The following is an 18,169-nucleotide window of genomic DNA, read 5'->3' on the forward strand; positions in this document are numbered from 1 at the left end:
AGCAATAAAGGACCACTATTACAACAGTCATTTTTTTTGTGAGAACGTTGAAAAATGAAATTACATCAAGTCTTCATATTGATCACTTTATTAAACTGTTATTTGATACACTTTGAATGTAAAATATTCTATGTTATTATTAGCTCATACATGACTTAGAAATTCAGCCTGATGATGAAGGAAGGAGGTTCCTGAATTCTCTATCCCATCCTCATGTATTTGATACTTCAAAACTGTGCTGTAAGTATTTTTCCACTTCAAATTGAAGAGCATAAATTCCCTGCTTTGTGTGAAGGATTTGGTCACATGATTCCCATTTCAGTGGCAGGAATGTTGGTGTTGCTCTGCAGAGCCCCGAGCTGTTAGCTGGGACTGGAGTCTGAGCAGGAGGAGCTGAGCTACCCTTGCTGCTGTTCAGGAGGATCAGGGATGCTGCAGCCACTGGTTTTGGTACCTGAGCTAGCTTTGCTAGTAGCTGTGAGACTGAGATTTTTACAATATATTTGTAATTACAATACATTATTTTATATATATATATTACTCTGGTAAATGTGAAAGACCTATAATTCCTCTAAAATTAGTTGAAATTATTTTATAATTAGCTCATTTTTTAATTCTAAGCAATATGACAGCGAGTACATAGATTTAAAAAAACTTGCCTTCCTCTCTGCTATTTCAGAAAATCTGATAAAGCACAGCAAAAGTAGGTTACTCTTCCTTTTTTTTTTTTTTTTGCCTTCTCTCAAAATAGTATTTCAAAAGGGATTAAAGCTTATAAAATGCGCCACTGTTCATTTTGTAGATGTTTTTAACTCCGAAAAACATCAGGTATGTAAAGTCACCCAAGTACAGCTATAAGGTTTAAAAACTTCAATGTTTCTAAAATTCACGCCACTGGTAGCACAATAAAAAACCCCTGGTCTGTGAGACCAGTTTGTGTTTAAAATTCAGAAGCAGATGGGAGATCTCTCTCCTGGAGTGTAAGATGTGCTGCTTGAGCAGGATCAGGACACGACTCTGCAGTCTGGAAAGGAGCAGTGGAGTTTCCTGAAATGCAGCCTGGTGTGAAATGCCAGTTTACAGGAGTTCTGTGCGTCTGTAGCGGTCATTTCCATACAGGTATAAAAAGTCAAGTATCACAGAGTTTGTCACTGTTACTGGTTGCCCCCTCAAAATATCAGCAAATGTACAAGCTGAGCCCTGGGTATATCTCCCTGTCAACCTCCACTTCCCCCCTCTCAGCTGGTTCAAATTAATGATGAGGATTTGCTGAGAAAATCTGATGCTAACAAAATTGTCTTTGGTTATTTCAGATGTTTTATCTGTATTTTAAAGGAATACAGTAAATTTAATGAAGGTCAGATTACTGCTGAGGATTCCTAGTGTCCCAGATTTGAAACAAACAATACACCCATCCCAAACCCCTTCTCCTTTCCCCCACCCCTTAAACTGTTTTATTTTTTATAAACCTGATGAACATTCTTGTGTGTCTGAGCACAGTAATAGTACCTATTTTTCCAAAGAAGCTTCTACTGGGAAACTAAATCAAGGAAGGCCTAAATGTCCCAGAATATAAAATGTTATTTGTGTTTGAGGGGAATTACAGAAATCCAGCATTTGTCCATGTGATTGCATCTAACTGCTCTTGGATTTTTTTTGACAATGATTTATCTATTTGAATGAGTTCTTTGATTTTTCTATGTGTTGTGCCATTCTAGAAGTAACTGTAGGCAAAACATTGAGTTTTATGTGAGCTATTTAGCTCTGTTATAGAAATTACAAGGGGAACTGTTTTCAGTCAACAAGAAAATAATTATAGGGAAATACCCACATTACTAACTCAAATGAAATAATGTTAAGTTTTACATTTGTTTCCTATTCCTTAGGTATAATGTTGAAATTAAAGGCAGATGTTTTTACCCCCAGGACAAAGGGAATGAAATACATTCTTTGCTGCTTTTACAGCAAGTGTCACACAACCTGTTACTCTACTTCAATTGCTGTGGAGTGGACAGAAGTCCCAGGAAGGTGAGAATTCAGCCAGGTGAGGAGAAGGGATCTCTACATGTGCTCGGGGTGGTTCTGCAGGCACAGGATGAAATCTTGGATTGATCGACCCTCGTAGCAGATCTTGTAGATGGTCGTAAATAATGGAAACCTGAAAGAAGCATATAGGAATTAAAATAGTTTTAAAAGTTTATATGAACAGTTCTATTCCATTTTAATGCAAAGAACTTTTTGTTCTGTTGAAAGTGGAAAAATTTTGTTTCTCTTTACAATATAATTTTAGCTTGGGGCTGCCTTTACTGGAAGACTACTGGTCGAAGAGGAAGAACAAATCATGGGAGTGTTAGCAGAGAAAAGCTGTTTTGGAAACAAAATACCTATCCAGTATTTTTATTTAAAAACAATTTTGAATTGCATATCCTCTTTTCCTGCTGTGTGCAAAAGGGATATATCATTTGCAGTCATTACTGATATCCAAAGGACTAAAAAGAAGGAAAATGTCTAACGATTTTCTTTTCTTGGCTTAAAGGATTCTTTTCCTTTTACAAGCTGTCTTCATCATTATGTGGTAAAAAATGAGTCCACTGAATGACTTGGAGCTGAGCATGTAGCAAAGGGCAATTATAGGATAATTATTAGATCAAGCTGTGATTTAAAGCTGCTGTCAAAATGAGCTTTCCTTTTCGTTCTCATTTTTGAAAGATATTGCCACTTGAATCTTCTGTATCAGTTCCAATTCTAGTAAGTTTCAAAGGATTCATTTAGCAGTGTTTGACTTCTCAGTACTGCTGATGTGTGAAAGGAAATGGGATGGAGGGAAGTCTAGCTTTTCTGTTGTGTAAATTGAGGCAAAGGTTTCAAATTATTTATAATCTTACATCATCCCAAGCAATTGGAGGTACTTTTTTACCTTTACCTTTTTACCTTTGCGACACTAAAGCATTGGTATCAGCACACATTACCTGTTCAGTGCATGTGAAAATATTTGATTACGAATATGATTCTGAAATTTGTACTGAGATAACTAAATTCAGGTTGCACTGACAACAGGACTGCTACAAGCTGCAGTGCTGGTATACTGAGAACAAGAAACCTTTTGGCCCGTGAATCATGTCTGCAAGATGATTCTGTGTACAGCTTGCAATCTTATTTGGGGGATGTCTGGGAGGCTTCTTTACGTTATAATTTCTTTTGTTTCTTGTGTGTGGGCCATTCACTTAAGGGTAGGTGATGATCTCTGTGGGTCCCTTCCAACTCAGAATATTCTGTGATTGTTTTCCCTGCTGTTCCAAAATGTTATCTCACATTACTCCATTAGGCAGTAACAGTATCCCCTGAACCCATTCTCTCTATCTGTGAATTGTTTCTTCTAACAATGCTCAGCCCTTCTCCCATTCAACTGACCCTGGCAATGAGGAGTCAAGCCAGGCTCTAGCAGGGGCCCAAGATGTAGAAAGCTGTTGTTGCAGAAATGAACAAGATAATTAAACATAAGTACAGTTAAGAAGGTTATGAATCACTCGTAATTTGTTGTTGTTTTGGTTGTTGTTTTCTTTTTTAACTCAAAGCACTTACTTATGGAGCATATCCTTCTGTTTCAGAATTTTGTAGACTTCGGCTGAGGTCTGAGGACCTTGCAGCTTTTGTCCATTCAGCATCTCTTTTTCCAGCTCCTCAATGGACTAGGAGAGAGAAGACTGATTACTTGGGTCAGAGGGGATACTGCTGTGATACCAGCAGTTACCAAGAAGGTAAACAATTAATGATGCTTTTGTAAAACACAGAAGGACTTCTTCGTGCATTAGTGTAAAATATTTTAAAATCCTCCTTACTTTTCCTGTGCGAGCAAAGGCTTCTGCTACTTTTCTGTTGCGTCCACCATAGCAGGTGGTGATGAGATCAGCAACCCCACAGCTTTCCAAAAAGGTGGCTATTGACACTGGTCCCTTGCAGAACATCTTGGCAAAGGCCACCATCTCCATGAGGCCCAGGCGTATCACTGCTGCCTTGGTGTTGTCACCGAAACTCAGTCCATCGCAGAACCCCGCGCCCACCGCCACGATGTTCTAAAAATGGACCAGTGCAAAATGCAGGGGAGGGAAGGAAACAGTCAGCCAAGGTGTGCAGCTTATCAGCATGCACTGAGCTCCAAGGAAGCCCCACAACTCTGTCTTCATCAGAACCAAGGTCAATTTCCAATGGCCATGAGTTTATCTTATGGAGAAACACATCAGATCATGCTGAGCAAAAGTCACTGGACTTTTAGAAGATTTTTATTAAGTATCTACTCTCACTCCTATGGGCAAAAACCAAAGCAGTGTTTTATACACTAATACTGCAATCACATAGCATGTATGCAATTAGTGTTTTGCTTTCCTGCTAGTTCCAAGTTGGATCTCACTGACCTTTCTGTTTAACTATTTCTAATATACCACACGGAGTCATGCCTTTCTAGGTTTTCTTTGTGGTCTCTGATCTGAGCAGGCATGGATTCTATGAAGATGCTGCAGTAGATCAAATTTTGGGCTTACCTACAAATATCAGTAGAACTGCCCTTGTCTGCAGCTGTAAACAAATCTCTCAGGATGCTAAACATCTTCACAAGTCCTCACCATTGTTCAGCTTGCTTCCCTTCCCACCTTCCAATCCCCAGCTCCTAAATAAGTCCCTAAATAAATGTAGTTCAGTGTATATGAGTAATATGGCACTTAGTGCTACCATTGGCCTGTTTGCTCCAGACATGTATGTACCCTAGTGCACATGTTAAATTTGTTATCAGCAGAGGCAAAACCAAAGCAATTATTTCAAGAAGTGAAATGATTTATCACAAAACAGTAAAAAACTCTCCCCCAACTGTTCCTGCCCCCAGTTCTGCTCTGTGGCCAAAAGCAAAATCTGCAGTGTTTGGTTTTATATGTCAAAAAATTTTATTTTGGTATGCCAAGTTAAACAGGACCAATTCTTTCCTCATCAGTCATCCACCTCCTCCATGGAAAAGTGAATTACTGAAGTATAAATTACTAAATGTATAAAGAAGTGAAAAGGATCACACGCTGAAGTCACTTTCAATTAATATAAAAGCAAACTCTCAATATCACACTATTGTCTCCTCATTGGAAATTTGGTGACTCTGGTGTCATTTCTGATCCCACCTGGGATGTCCATGTGGACATTGCTGGATGTCACACAGGCATGCTGCCATCACAGAGCATCACTTTTGATGTGAATTTTCTAGCAGGTTAGTACTTAAACCATGGACATAATTATAAGTGGAGCTACTCTATGTAGTAAGAGTCTTTGTTCCGTGTGGTCACAACATGCAGACAACAAAACACAGTGGACTAAACTCTCCTCCCAAAACAGATGTGCCTCTGGTAAAATAAAAATAGAAGTATTATAAAATGCTTTGCCTGCAGCTGCATTTTAAATAAATTTCCCCTTTTTGGGGGAATTTATTTCCCAGGTTGGAAAATTTATTTCCCAGGTTTCTTTTCCAGGTTGGAAAACTGGCTCATGAATGATGCATCTTGTCTGCACTCATTCTCTCTCATGGTGACAGGACTCAAATTAGACCCCGTGGCTTACAGAAGACTCAGGTGAGGTTAGAATTTGGTTCTAATCAAACATATTGGCTTGAAAACACTCACTTTTAAGGCTCCACAAAGCTCCACTGTATCGGAGTCAAGCACCACAGTTATCCTGAAATTGGGGGTCTGCATTAATTCTTTAAAGATTTCCCCTTGAGTTTCGTTTTTGCATCCTGTGGGAAAGAAGGATGAAAGAGCACTTTTATAATGTTTCAGCGTGCACACAGTTCATCTGGAATAAGGTTCTAGGGACTACTTCAGCTTTTGTGATCCCAGTCCCAAGGTGTTGCTAAACCAGAGATTTGTGCAACAGCAGTTTCTGCTGCTGGATGCCAGCGTTAAGTGTAGGCAACTCCAGGGCATTGATCAATATTGCTTAATGACACTTTAAAGAGATCAAAGGTAGATACCCCTTAATGAATCTTTCTGCCTGAGAATGCTTGTACAACCACAGACCTTACAAAAGACATTATTTACAAACTGTTTCCTGCAGGACAATGGTATAATTTCTGCTTTGAAAATGTAAACCTGTGTCACTGCTAAGTACTACCATGGGACACAAATTACTATTGCCCAGTTACAGGGGTAATGGTCCCAGTTGCAGGGGGATGCACAGTTGATGAAATTGAAGGTTGGCACTGCTAAAACCTTTTTTCTACCAACTCTAGAGAGGGCATGTATCATGTTGTTACAGTGCTCAGCCAAGGACAGCCCTTAGTGCTAAAGGAACTGAGGTTTGCCTTGACCCAGAGAGCCCATGGCCAGCTGGGCAAAGACCTTGCAATGGAGTTGCACTTGAGTTTTGTACAAGGTAGCTTGGATTCTTCAGGGTGAGCTCAGCTGTGAGTTTTACTAGCCTGGGGCACCACACTCTGGTAGCTGGGAGGTTTCTCACCATCTCATGAGAAACTTTAGGTTTGCTTCTTGTTCTTCACAGTACCAGTTCTCTTTGAGGTGGCTGTTTCTGGACTGCATGGCTTTCAATGGGGACAAAAATAAGGGGCAAAGCTCTTTGCACAATCATCACATCATGGCTTCAAACCAGGCCGGGAGAAGTTAAACTCCCCCCCAAGAGAATTAATATAACTCAACTCTCCTAATCATGTCTAGTCCTATTTGTACCTAGGTGCTCTTTCAGTAACAAATGCCCAGCTGGTATAGTTGCACCATTACTATAATATTTGCAAGGCAAAAGAACACGATTGCAACACGATTTATTTTTCTTTTGCATTTCCTAGCTATGGAAGGATGTAACTTTAATTTTGACTGGCTTTAAAAATCTCTGAGTTTTAAAAACTACTGGATGAACTTTGCAAATCAGGTCAGACCCAGTCCTGGGAGGATCTGAGGCCGTGTCTTGGCAAGCAGTCCAAGTGGGAGAGAGGAACAGAATGTTACTGGGTTTTCTTTTCCAAACAAAGAAATTTTAAGATGAAGAAATACACCTCTGGGAGTGTGAGCACATAGGAGCTTCTGATTACACTTCTTTATCTAGACTGTATTGTGTGTCAGCTGCTGATGTATTCCATGTTGAGCTCTACAGACATAAAAGGTGGCTCTTGCCAACTCCTACAGAAACAGGATTAAGCTGTGATATTTTCAGTGGATTAAATTAACTCTCAGCACTGAAACCCACTGTCAGTTTGAATCTGATTCTTATAGCACCAAATTCTCTGGAAATAATCCTGGCTCCTTGAAGGAGCTCAGCAGGCACTGCTCCACTCGGGGACCACCTGGCACCAATCACATCCCTCTGCTTCTTCCAGAGGTTATCCTGCCACAGGTGACTTTAAACCCCAGCTCTAATTGGCTCTTTGCAATAGTTACCAATGGTGGTTTCACAGAACTTCTCATCAGCCACTTCTTTGGCTATGTTGGCCCCCATCAGCACACTGATCTCTATTTTCAGCTGCTCTCGAATGAGGTCAGAAATGAGCTTCAGGCCATCAGGACCCTCATCAATCCCCTGAAAAGAAGATAGTTAAAGCCAGAGTATTAGAATAGGAAAATGATAGCAGCAGAGCACTGGTAAAGCAGAAGGCATTCTATTGCCTGCAGCTCTCTGGTTTTAATTGAAAAAAAGGGTCTTAAAATCACTAGTGTTAGCCATTATTACAAATGCTCTGGGTTTGTACTTTGGTAACTGCAAATTCAAGGCAAGCTCAGGGAGAACGGGTGACAGTCAAGGTAATCCTGCAAGAGGCCTCACATCAAGTGCTGCTGTCCTGAGGCTTGCTTTCTTTGATGTTGTGTTTTTCCTTTCAGTTAAATTTCTGTAGTACAGGAAACGACATTTAAAACGAAGTCTATAAGAAATGGATTTTTTTTTGCAAGATATAAGCATTAATCAAAGTGCTTTTTGCGTGTTAAGGAGTATACTGAACTGTCTTGGGTTTTTTAAGCTAAATTTACAGAAATTTCCTTCCTCTCTTCTCCTCACTGCTGCTTATGAGATAAATTCTATAGAGTGGAAGAGCTGGTATTGAAGTCCAAAAACTTGAATGACATTTCTTTCATTACAATTTAAAGTGGGATATTTCCTGTAATGCAATCAAACGAAGAAGTGGTAAGACCACATTCCTATGCTTCGCCTCTGGCTTTTAGTTTGACATTCTCTTAAAATATTAATTCCTTTAAAGATTGCAATAATCTGCTACCTCTCTAACCTAAAAAAGTGATTTCTCTGTTCATGCCAGATTGAAATTGCTTCAGTTTTGCAAAATCATTAGTGTTATTATGCCATTTTAATGCTGCCAAGAACAGCTTTAGCATGTACTTGGAAGAGGCACTTTGACTCGGAGTTCTCAGTTAGGAGTTAACTGAGGCTATAGTCTCTGAGTATTTTTTCTGGCAGCAGTGCCAGCTTTATGCATCCCTTCCTCTGCCCATTTTCACCTCCATCCTGGTCCAAGTGGGAGCTGATCCAGGCTAAACATGACTGGCAAAACCAGATACTCTTAGCCTCGATAGGTTGCCCCATCCTTCCCTCTCCACAGCCACGAGAGCAGCGGGGGCTGGCAGAGCTGGGCAAGATTTAACTCTTGCAGAAAGAAATGCTCATGTTTATGCAAAGCACGCAGCTGGGGGCTGCAGCTTCTGCCCTTAAGTTGGAGCTGTTTATTTACTCCATATTGACTGGGTACCGTAGAGACAACAACTTACCTTGATCAGGGAAATCCCAAACGTCCCAGGTTTTATCTGTCCTGCAATCTGCCCACAGATTTGTCCAATAAATTGATGTGGCAGAACAAACACTAAAATATCTGCCCCGTTTGCTGCTTCAGCCACGTCTGGTACAGCCACCTGGGACAAGAGTGACAAAGAAAATGAGCCCCAGGTAGGAATCCTCAGTCCTTGCAAGACAACATCATGCCAAAGCCATGGCAGATGCAGTGCAAATGTCCTTAATTTTAACTGGCCCTGTGGCATAGCTGCCAGCTCTCCACACAAGCAGCTACAGGATCTCTTCTGAAATATCCAAAGCAGCTGAACTGTTTGGGGGTTGGACTTTTTATATTTTTTAAAATAATTTAACCCTGTGTGGATAATCTGGAAAAGATTATATACTTCATAAATTTGTGGTGTGCTGGGAAGCCCCTTTGCTAGTTCAGCTTCTTGATCGGGTTCCTGAAGATGGCTCACCAACCCCATATGATTCTTCTGGAATGAGTGGAAGTACTGGGGAGCACATGAGAAAAATGGGGTGGCGGGACAGAGGCTCTTCTAGAAGTCTTTAGTTTCCATAGGTAACCAGCTGAGTTACTGAGGGATAAACTGTATCAAAAGACAGAGTTTATCATCACCTTGGGTGTGTGTCTTTGTTTTAAATATACAGTAATTTTCTCAAGAGTTACAAAAACCTATACAACATGCTTAAAAACTACCTAGCTGTATCTTCCTCTAGATGTTGGTGTTACTGAGAACAAGAATTCAAGCCAGGCTACAGAGGCAGCAGCAGGTGAATTTGAGCCTGCTAGAAGCAGTTTACAATAGGAGCTAACAGCACTCTTGGATGCAGCCTTGGAGCATGCAGCCTTAGCAAGTGGGACTCCCAGCAAGAAAACCAGAGCTGCTGCCAGCCAGGCTGCTTCTCTGGGAAAACAGTGAGGTGGGAGAAGGGCAGAGGCTGGCAGCACTGCACAGGCTGTGCTCCTGTCTCTCCAAACTGCTGCAGAGCAATGCAAGGAAAAGCTCAGCTTGTTTGGTTTTTTTTTCCCTCAGTTGGAGATGATCTGAGGGTCCCTCTACTGCAACCAAATGATTTTTGCTGGTGAAGCCTCAGGCTTTGCTCTAAACAGGGTGAGACTGGCCTCAAGGGACAATGACAATATCTGCTAGAGGGTTGTAAAAATAACAGTGACAAGTCAGTAGTAACCCAGGAGAACTGTGTGCCAAGTTCAAACACTGGGAGTGCAAATATGCAATCACAGCACAAAATGGAATACTAAATATAACCACTCCCCAAGCAAGGAGACCCACCACATGCAGCATTTTAATTTCCCTTTACAACTGCAACTGTTCCAAAAATGTGGCACTACTCACAAAGCAGCAGCGTTTGGCAAAATATTGAACAGCCAAACCCCCTCGCCTCACTTGCTTTGGTAGCAAGTAAATTATCTAAGGTGATTAATTTAAGTAAAGATGTGTAACTTGGTATTTCAAATGTCCATGAAAAGAAATACCTTTTTTTTTTTAAATGGAATTTAGAACTTTATTAACTACAGCTGTCCTGAAATCACCCATGAGCTGATAGCTCATTATTCACCTCCTTGTAAGCCACAGCTCTGCTTTTGATTTTTTTTTTTTTTTCCCTGAGGAAAGGAGAACAGTAGCTTTGCCTCTTTTTCCAGAAGATGCTGTGGGTTTGAAATATCTCAGCTCTGTGTAGACAGATCTCTGCCTGCCATTTCTAGAGTTGTGCTGATCTCTGCCAGGGAGGAGGATGGTGTGATACCAGCACAGACACAGTTGGCGTTTGAAGTTGCACATGACACACAAGACAAGCAGAAATCACAGAACTGAATTATATTCCAGGGAGTTATAATGGAGTGAGTTAGGTCGCAAACCAGAACAAAACAGTGAATTGCTTCCTATTGTTTTTTTTCAGACATTGCCTCCCTTATTAAAAAAAAAAAAAAGTAAAAAAATTCAGTTATTTTATATTTTTTTTCAACTTACCACATTGTGGGGTATCTTATACCCAGGCAGGTATTTAACATTTTCATGTTCCTGGTTGATGATTTCTGAGAGTTTTCTTCCATTAATGATCTCTTCAAATACCCACATCTTGACAGTGGGATCAAATCTGTTTGACTTCTGGACATTTTTGCCAATGATTCTTGCTATGGCTGATCCCCTTTAAAATAAAATAAAAGGGGAAAAGTACTTTTATTGTGAATTGGAAACACTAGTTACTTTAAACATCATAAGTCATAAAAAGCCTGTGCTATAAAGCTGTCTAGGTGCTTGCAACATTTATCAGAAAGCTTTATCCCCCCCCATCAAGAGCCCCTCAAGTTTAAGAACAGAGGAAGTAGAACAGGGGAAAAATATAACAGCAATAATGGAACTGAAGTAGTTTCAAAGGTTATAGAGCAGGAATGTGATGTACCATCAATAACACTAAAAATACATTATCTGAGATTAAAATCTCTTATGGTCCTCAAATAATTCTGGTTTTTATCAAGATCAATAAATGTAAAATAATCCAGGTGGTAAATAAGTGCTGAGCAACCTTGCTGTGACAGCCTTTGTGCATCTCATGTAAAATAGATGCATCCCACTTTCCTATCCATAACCAAACAGTTACAATAAGGATTTACATAAGAGCTAAATGCTCAGAAAGAAAACCCAAACAACCCTTCAATCTGGTGGTTTCTCTTTACTTATTGTTCTAATTATCACTGTAACAGGGCCTGTAATACTTGCAGCCTGAGGATATTTTAACCATCCAGTTTACTCATCTTGAGTCATGCTGAGTATTTTTAATTTCAGGTCAGACAATAATTTTATTCCCCCATCATCACTGCAGCCTTGCAAATGCTCACATGGCAAGGAAGAATTAGAAACCTCACAGAAAATATTGGAAGTATTGTTTAATAAACTTAAAATTATTAGGGGAAGAGGGGTGATTATTTTTACTGCTCTCTTCCTTCTCTCCATTTTAATGCTACTTTAATCTCTCAGGTATTGGCCACTTTATTAACACGAGTGAAAGAGAAGCTCCAGTTGCAGCACTCTTTTCCTCTGGCCCACTTGTAACAAGGAGCATGAATAGGATTTAGCTGTGGTGTGTGTTCTGGAACTGATAAAGTTCTTGAGGATATCAAAGTCCAGGTAGGTCTATGCTGTTAATGATTCAAAGGGAAACTGCATTGTAACTGACCCTCCTAGGTTCACCCATATATTTCATGTAACAGGTTTGCATAAGGTTAAATTGCTTAATAACTAATAAGGTCTTATTAATAGGTAATTAAGGTCTTAATCTTTAATGATAAAGAAATCCTTCTGAGATCACATTTCACTTCACTCAGTGTTGATTATATGCTATATCCTGAGCCGTTGTAGTGCTTTTTTATTTAGTTATTTAGTTTGGGGCTTTTTGGTTGGTTTGTAGTTTTTGTTTTGGGGGCTCGTTTTATTGTTTAAGGGATGATTTGGTTTGGTCCTTTACAATATTTAAAGTGTTTTAAGGGTGAACCTTTTCTGTAAGAGTTCTGCTGTTTTGAAAGAAAGGCATGCACTTATATCATACTATTTATAAAATTTCATACTATTTATAAAATTGCTTATATCCTGATTCTCTTGCCCTGCTATCAACAGAGGGCACGTTCAGAGCTTGAGCTGAGGATGAATTTTTGCTCCACACAAGAAACATGTTTTAACAAGAAAAAGGTTTGGGGTTTTTATAAACTTGAGATATAAATTCATTGTCCAGGTTGTCCAGCACAACCTGGATGATGAACTTACTACATCAATCCTACCCATAAAAATAATTTTTTTAGCTAAGTACCAAGAACATACAATTTTCTGTTGAAAGATGCAGACCCTGGCTCTAATCCCTGAAATCCTGAATGGGACTTGGAACTCTCAGTAGATGAACACAAACCCTCCTGCACCTACTGGCAACCACAAAATGCAGTGCAGCACTTGCTTTGCTCAACCATATCACTCATGAGCCTCCTGGCAGTGTTGACTTAGCAAGTCCCCGTGACCTGCTGAACTTCTGCAGCTGACATGAGCTTTTGCAACATTGCTGTGTCACGTGTCAGCCACGATTCTGAGCTACAGGAAAGCCTCAAGAGCACGGATCTGAACTGCTGGCCAAATATTTATGAGGAACATAAGGAAAAAAAAAATGTTTGCCAAAGGTAAATGTATTTCTCTGTAGCACTAAAACAACTTGTTCTGCCACCAAGGCTATGAATAAATGTTAGTCATACCTCAGAGCACAATGTTTCTGTCCTCCCTGAGGATTTAGAGTTGTGGTATCTGGTAGAAGCAAGAGATTGGCCTGGGCAGACAGGCAGAATGGGTAAGTAGATGGTATTGAATGGGCTGGGGTGTCAGTATCTCTGCAGTATAGCTCCTTTCAAGTTTGTAGGTACATGAGGAAAGACAGAGAACTTCCTCAAGTACAGATCTGAATACAACTAAGTCACTTCAAATGATGTCTTGTGGGAAGGCAGCCTGGAAAAAGCAGAGGATCCCTGTTTGAGGATGCAGCAAGAGAATGATGAACTTTGTACCTGTGGGCTGACCAAAGGTAAAAAAAGTTGCCTTCCAAACATGCAGTCATGGCTGTTGAGGGCATGGAAGAGACAATGAGCTGCCTGCACAGGCAAGTGAGGAGAGAGAAAGTGGCAGAGAAAGGCATGCCTTCCCTGAAAAAACATGTGAAAGCAGCAGTTGAAAAGGAAACAAGTGATGGGGCTAGAGAAAGCCAGAAGTGTGACAATGAGGTCCAGAAGACTTGGCTGTGCAGTTCCATGTGAAAGGCTGTGAGATGTCATGCACAAAGAGAATGCATTGCAGGCAGGGGACTGTTTTTACAAGGCAGGAAGGCAGAGAGCTGTGCTTTAACTCTGCTCTGTTAAAGCAGCTCACAAGCAACCACTCCCTCACTTACTGACTCTTCTGGCATTACTTCCACCTAGCTGTCAGATATTTTTAAAATCTTAAGGAGCTTGCTCTCCTTGTACAAAAACAATCAGCAGAACCTGGAGGCTAGGTTTGCTAATCCCAAATGCATGCACATGCATGTTGGTCTGTTTGTTTGTGCTCAGTGTACAGAAAGCATAAGAAAAGTAAGATGCTAAGTCCTATGAGATGGATTTACTGATCTTACTGGTATCTGTCAGACTCAAGGAGCTCTGGAGACCCGCGCTTTTGTCCGGGTTGGAAAGGACCAAGCGGTAGCAAACATCTCCTTAAGAATGAGGATAAATGGGAGACATGAACACCAAGCTGTGTCCGCACCAAGGTGCAAAAGGACATGCTGAGGAGGATGGAAGTGAAAGGTGCCAATACCTCGTGGCTTTAATTGAAGCCTGTGCCCCGGTTCCTTCAGAGGAACACAAACAGCATCACCACCCTTCACACTGCTGAATGCTTCAGTTTGAACTGCCGGGGCCCTGCAGCAGGCACACACAGTGACAGCTGCAGCTCCGGGCCTCTCCGGATTCTGTCGCCCGGCTTGAAGCGGCTCACACACCTGGGGTGATGCGGGAGCCTCATGCTTTTCCAGTTCTCACTGACTGCATCTCTCGGGACCTGCCCAGGAGCCCAGAACCGCGGCAGGACGGGGCCGGGGTCGCGGTTTCAGGACCATGGAGACGCTCCTCGCCCCCGGCCCCGCCGCTCCCCGTACCGCACCTGTTGCGAAGACCCCGCCCGCCGAGGCGGGAGGGAAAACCGAGGAAAGAACGGGGGAAGGAGGAGGAAAAGGGAAAAAACACGAGAAGCAAAAAAAGGGAGGAGGACAAAGGAAAAGCCCCCCCGCGCTGCGGCACTCACCAGTTTCCCGAGCCGACGATGCAGACGCGGAGCGGCGACATCCTGCGGGCTGCGTCCCGCCCGCGGGGCTCGGCTCGGCTCGGCTCGGCTCGGCGGGCTCGCTCCCTCCCGGCCGCCAGCACCGCCCCCGGCACCGGCCCGGCCCCCGGCGCTGCGGGAGGGACGGGCGTGAGCGGGCGGCGGCCCCGGGGCAGCGCCGGCTCCTCCCCGGCCCCGCCTGCGGCCCCGGCGGATGCTCTGCCCGGGTCGGTCGGCGACCGAGGACTGCCCTGCGAGCCTCGGCTGGGAACGGGGGGATTCAGTGCTCTGGAAGGGGGAATGGGGAAAATGGTGCGTTCCCCGAAATGTAGGGAGGTAGGGACTCGTGGGGAAAGCGGGAAGCCCTGCGCTTCTCGTGGGGCGGGACCTTCCTGCCCACCGGCAGCCGCGAGGGTTTCGGTAGGGCGGGTAGCGTGGCAGTGTCTGTGGCAGAGGGACAGCTGGGCTCTTCGGGACAGTGAGAGACGTCTCAAGGTCCCACCTGCCCTGCTTCACAAAGAGTGATGGTTTAAATCCTTCAGTCACATTATGAACACACCAAGAAAAGGACACGAGTATTATAGTAGAGCCTAATTCAGCTGATAAACCCTGAACTATATCACAGCTCTTAATATGGGACATCGAATACAAGTTGTCTGCAGGGAAGAACAAAAAGAAGTGTTGGTCCTTTTCTCCTACATTGTTTAATCATGCATAGCACCCTACAAATGACCGCATTTTACCTCTCAGCCCTCTCATCTAGCACACCCTGTCTCCTCTTGAAAGCATCCTTCCCTCATTTTTGAGCCAAAGGACTGCATTTGCCGCCTCTCCTGTGCTCTGGCTCTCCTGCTTCCCCTCATCCTGCTGTGTCAGGCTTCCTGTCTCTGCCGGGGGGCTGTAGGATCAGCAGTGACCACATCTGCTGCCCTCACCCCAGAGTTTGGCTCAGTGGGCTCCTGGCTCGGTGGGATGTGGACACCTGACCCTGTGATTCATGGAGGGAGGCTGGCTGCCAGCACTGGAGGAGCCTGGGGGTGTTTCTGGAGGTACACATATGTTCATCTTGCCTGCTGTCAGCTCCGTTGGCTCAATAATTTGGTGCGTCCTGATAGTGATGACTGTTTGTGGACTTAACAAAAAAGACTAGGGAAAAATCCTGCAAAATAATATTTTGAGAAAATAGCCAGGACAGGCTGATGAAAAGGAAGGTGTAACTGGGACCGGGGCATGTGTGAAGCCTGATGGGGATTCTGCAAGAATATGCATTACCTGCAAGCAAAGTTTGAGTACAGCCAAGGCACAAGAGCCTTTCTCTGGTTCCAGGAACATTTGCAATATCCTGTTTGTTCACCATGATTTGCTTCTTCCTCTGTGTCCCCTCTTTCTCTCCTCCCTTTAACTCACCTTCCCCTTGAGAAGAAGATCTGAAGTGGAGGTGAAGAGTAGCCATCATCCTTCTTGTCCTGTTGCTCTGCTTGTTTCAAGCTCTTCTGTCCTGGTGAGTCCCCAGGCCCCAAGGAGGGGACACACTTACTGAAGCACAGGCTATACTCACTGAAGCACAGGCCTCTGCAAGTAACGCATGCCTCAGAATATGTCCCAGGTCTATAAAATACATAAGTGTTGCAAACTGTGTAGTGTTTTTTTTCTAAATTAATGTGGAAGCTTTTAATTACAAAGGAAAACTGTAACAGGTTGGTGGACTTTGGACTGATTTATGTGGCCTCCACATCACGATTACAATGCCCATTTAGTGGAAGCAAATAAACTGGCAGGGGACGAGCAGGCAGATGGATACAGCAGCACTTGTGAAGAGCAGGGGACACAGCCTGGGACTGTGAGTGCACACATTAGCTTATCCATCTGTGACACTAATTGGCTGTGGAAGTATATAATTTCTGCTGCTGCTGAACTCTCCTCTGGATTTGTGTGCTTACTGCTCCATGGAGATGGATAGGGAAGCATTCACTCCCTATGGATGGTATCGGGTGGCCTGCAGGCAGCTCTAGATGTCAGGTTTGGTTGTCAAGGCTGTCTCAGTGGCAGTGTTGTGTGAGGCCCTGAGAAATGTGTCCTTTGTTGGATTTCAGAGCCCCGGAGCCACAGAGCACACACTGGCGGGTGCTGACAGCTGTTGTTTTATCAAGCAATGGGAAGAATCTGTTCTTTCCCATGGAGGCTCCATGTTTGTTTTTCACATAAGCCCAGGAGCGCTAGCTCTGATGTGTGAGTCGTTGGGACAATAGCAGACATAAAAGCTCAGTCGCCATAAAGGGAGGCTAAAGACAACTCTCTCAAGGCCACCCCCACCCAATCTCTCACCTATCTTCCACACCTAATGCACGTGACTCAGAGATTACACAGCTCAACCCTTTTCCCCTGCAAACAGCAAGACCTCACCATCCGTGCAGGAAAGCCAGGGCAGCAACAGGAGGTTTTACTAAGCCAGGTGTGGCTCTTCCTATGGTGGCAATGCATCTTTGAAAGTCCCAAAGAAAGTGACTGAGAAATGCCAAACTCAGTGTCCCTCTTAAGACTGGTTAGAGGTTTTGCCCCCTCTTCTCCTACTGAGAAGCTATTTGAGACCATTGCTCCTCTCACAGTGACAGCCTTTCTTCCTGTTTCATATCCAACTTCTGTCCATCTGCTTGAGCATGAGTGCTGTCTATAAATGTGAATGATTCTTCTCCCCTGATGCTTATTTTCCGTCTCTGCCTGACTAAAACCTCAAGCGTATTTACAGAGAGGAATCAGATCCCATCCCAAATTCATTTTGCTGAGCTCAGCAAGATATGCTGTCTTAGCTGTTCTCTGATTATCTGGATGCCACTTCTTTGTACCTGTTCCAGGATGAATTCTGGCTTGCTGAACACCAATAACCTGAATGATGCCCAGAAATTTCAGCTGAATTTTACCCAGTGTTTTGTATTTATTTGTTTATTGTTCCTGAAAATACAGGGCTTGCTACATGTAGGACTCCATTTATCTTTCTAATAACTACACCACACACATGATTCTTTCTCTTCTGTTGTTCATAGTGGATAAATTCTAATTTAAGGCAGAAATGTTACCAATCTCTCAATACATGTCCCTGCATTATATGCTGTTACATTTGTTCCCATGTCTGTCATTAGGGCATGATAATTATGTATTTATTCCTTTATGATTTCCTCTCTATTGAAAATATAATATATAAATACATAATATTGTTGTTAGCAAATTTCATTACCTTACTCGTAATTTTTTGCATCAAGCTAACTAATGACATTACTTAGACTTACTGACTATTCCAGTCCTATAATTTTGCTCTCAGCCCCATCAGCAGTTTTCACTCCCAATTCTGTTCCTACATCATTTTATAGTATTTATGTTAATCTTCATCTTCCCAAGTTTAACTAATAATTATCTAGGTAATACCAAATCAAATGCTTTACCAAAGTCTAGGTTGATAAAATTTATTATTTTTCCTTTGTTCTGATATGCCATTATCTTATCAAAGAAAGACATTGAGCCAGTCTACATCTAATGTGCCTAACCTA

The 18,169-nt window shown here is 42.6% G+C and overlaps 1 protein-coding gene across 1 annotated transcript; it reads right to left on the reverse strand.

The window, feature by feature from the left end:
• Window positions 1–13: 13 nt before the first annotated feature.
• On the reverse strand, window positions 14–14,939 carry LOC119703290 (glycerol-3-phosphate dehydrogenase 1-like protein). Its single transcript, XM_038142933.1, has 8 exons — window positions 14,610–14,939; window positions 10,773–10,950; window positions 8,757–8,897; window positions 7,422–7,560; window positions 5,655–5,767; window positions 3,840–4,073; window positions 3,583–3,689; window positions 14–2,158 (listed from the first exon to the last, which is right to left on the reverse strand). The coding sequence occupies exons 1-8, from the start codon at window positions 14,648–14,650 to the stop codon at window positions 2,062–2,064; spliced, it is 1,050 nt and encodes a 349-aa protein (XP_037998861.1). The 5' UTR covers window positions 14,651–14,939; the 3' UTR covers window positions 14–2,061.
• Between the last annotated feature and the right edge of the window lie 3,230 nt (window positions 14,940–18,169).

The sequence above is a fragment of the Motacilla alba genome, chromosome 7, assembly GCF_015832195.1.
Source record: "Motacilla alba alba isolate MOTALB_02 chromosome 7, Motacilla_alba_V1.0_pri, whole genome shotgun sequence".
NCBI lineage: Eukaryota > Metazoa > Chordata > Aves > Passeriformes > Motacillidae > Motacilla > Motacilla alba.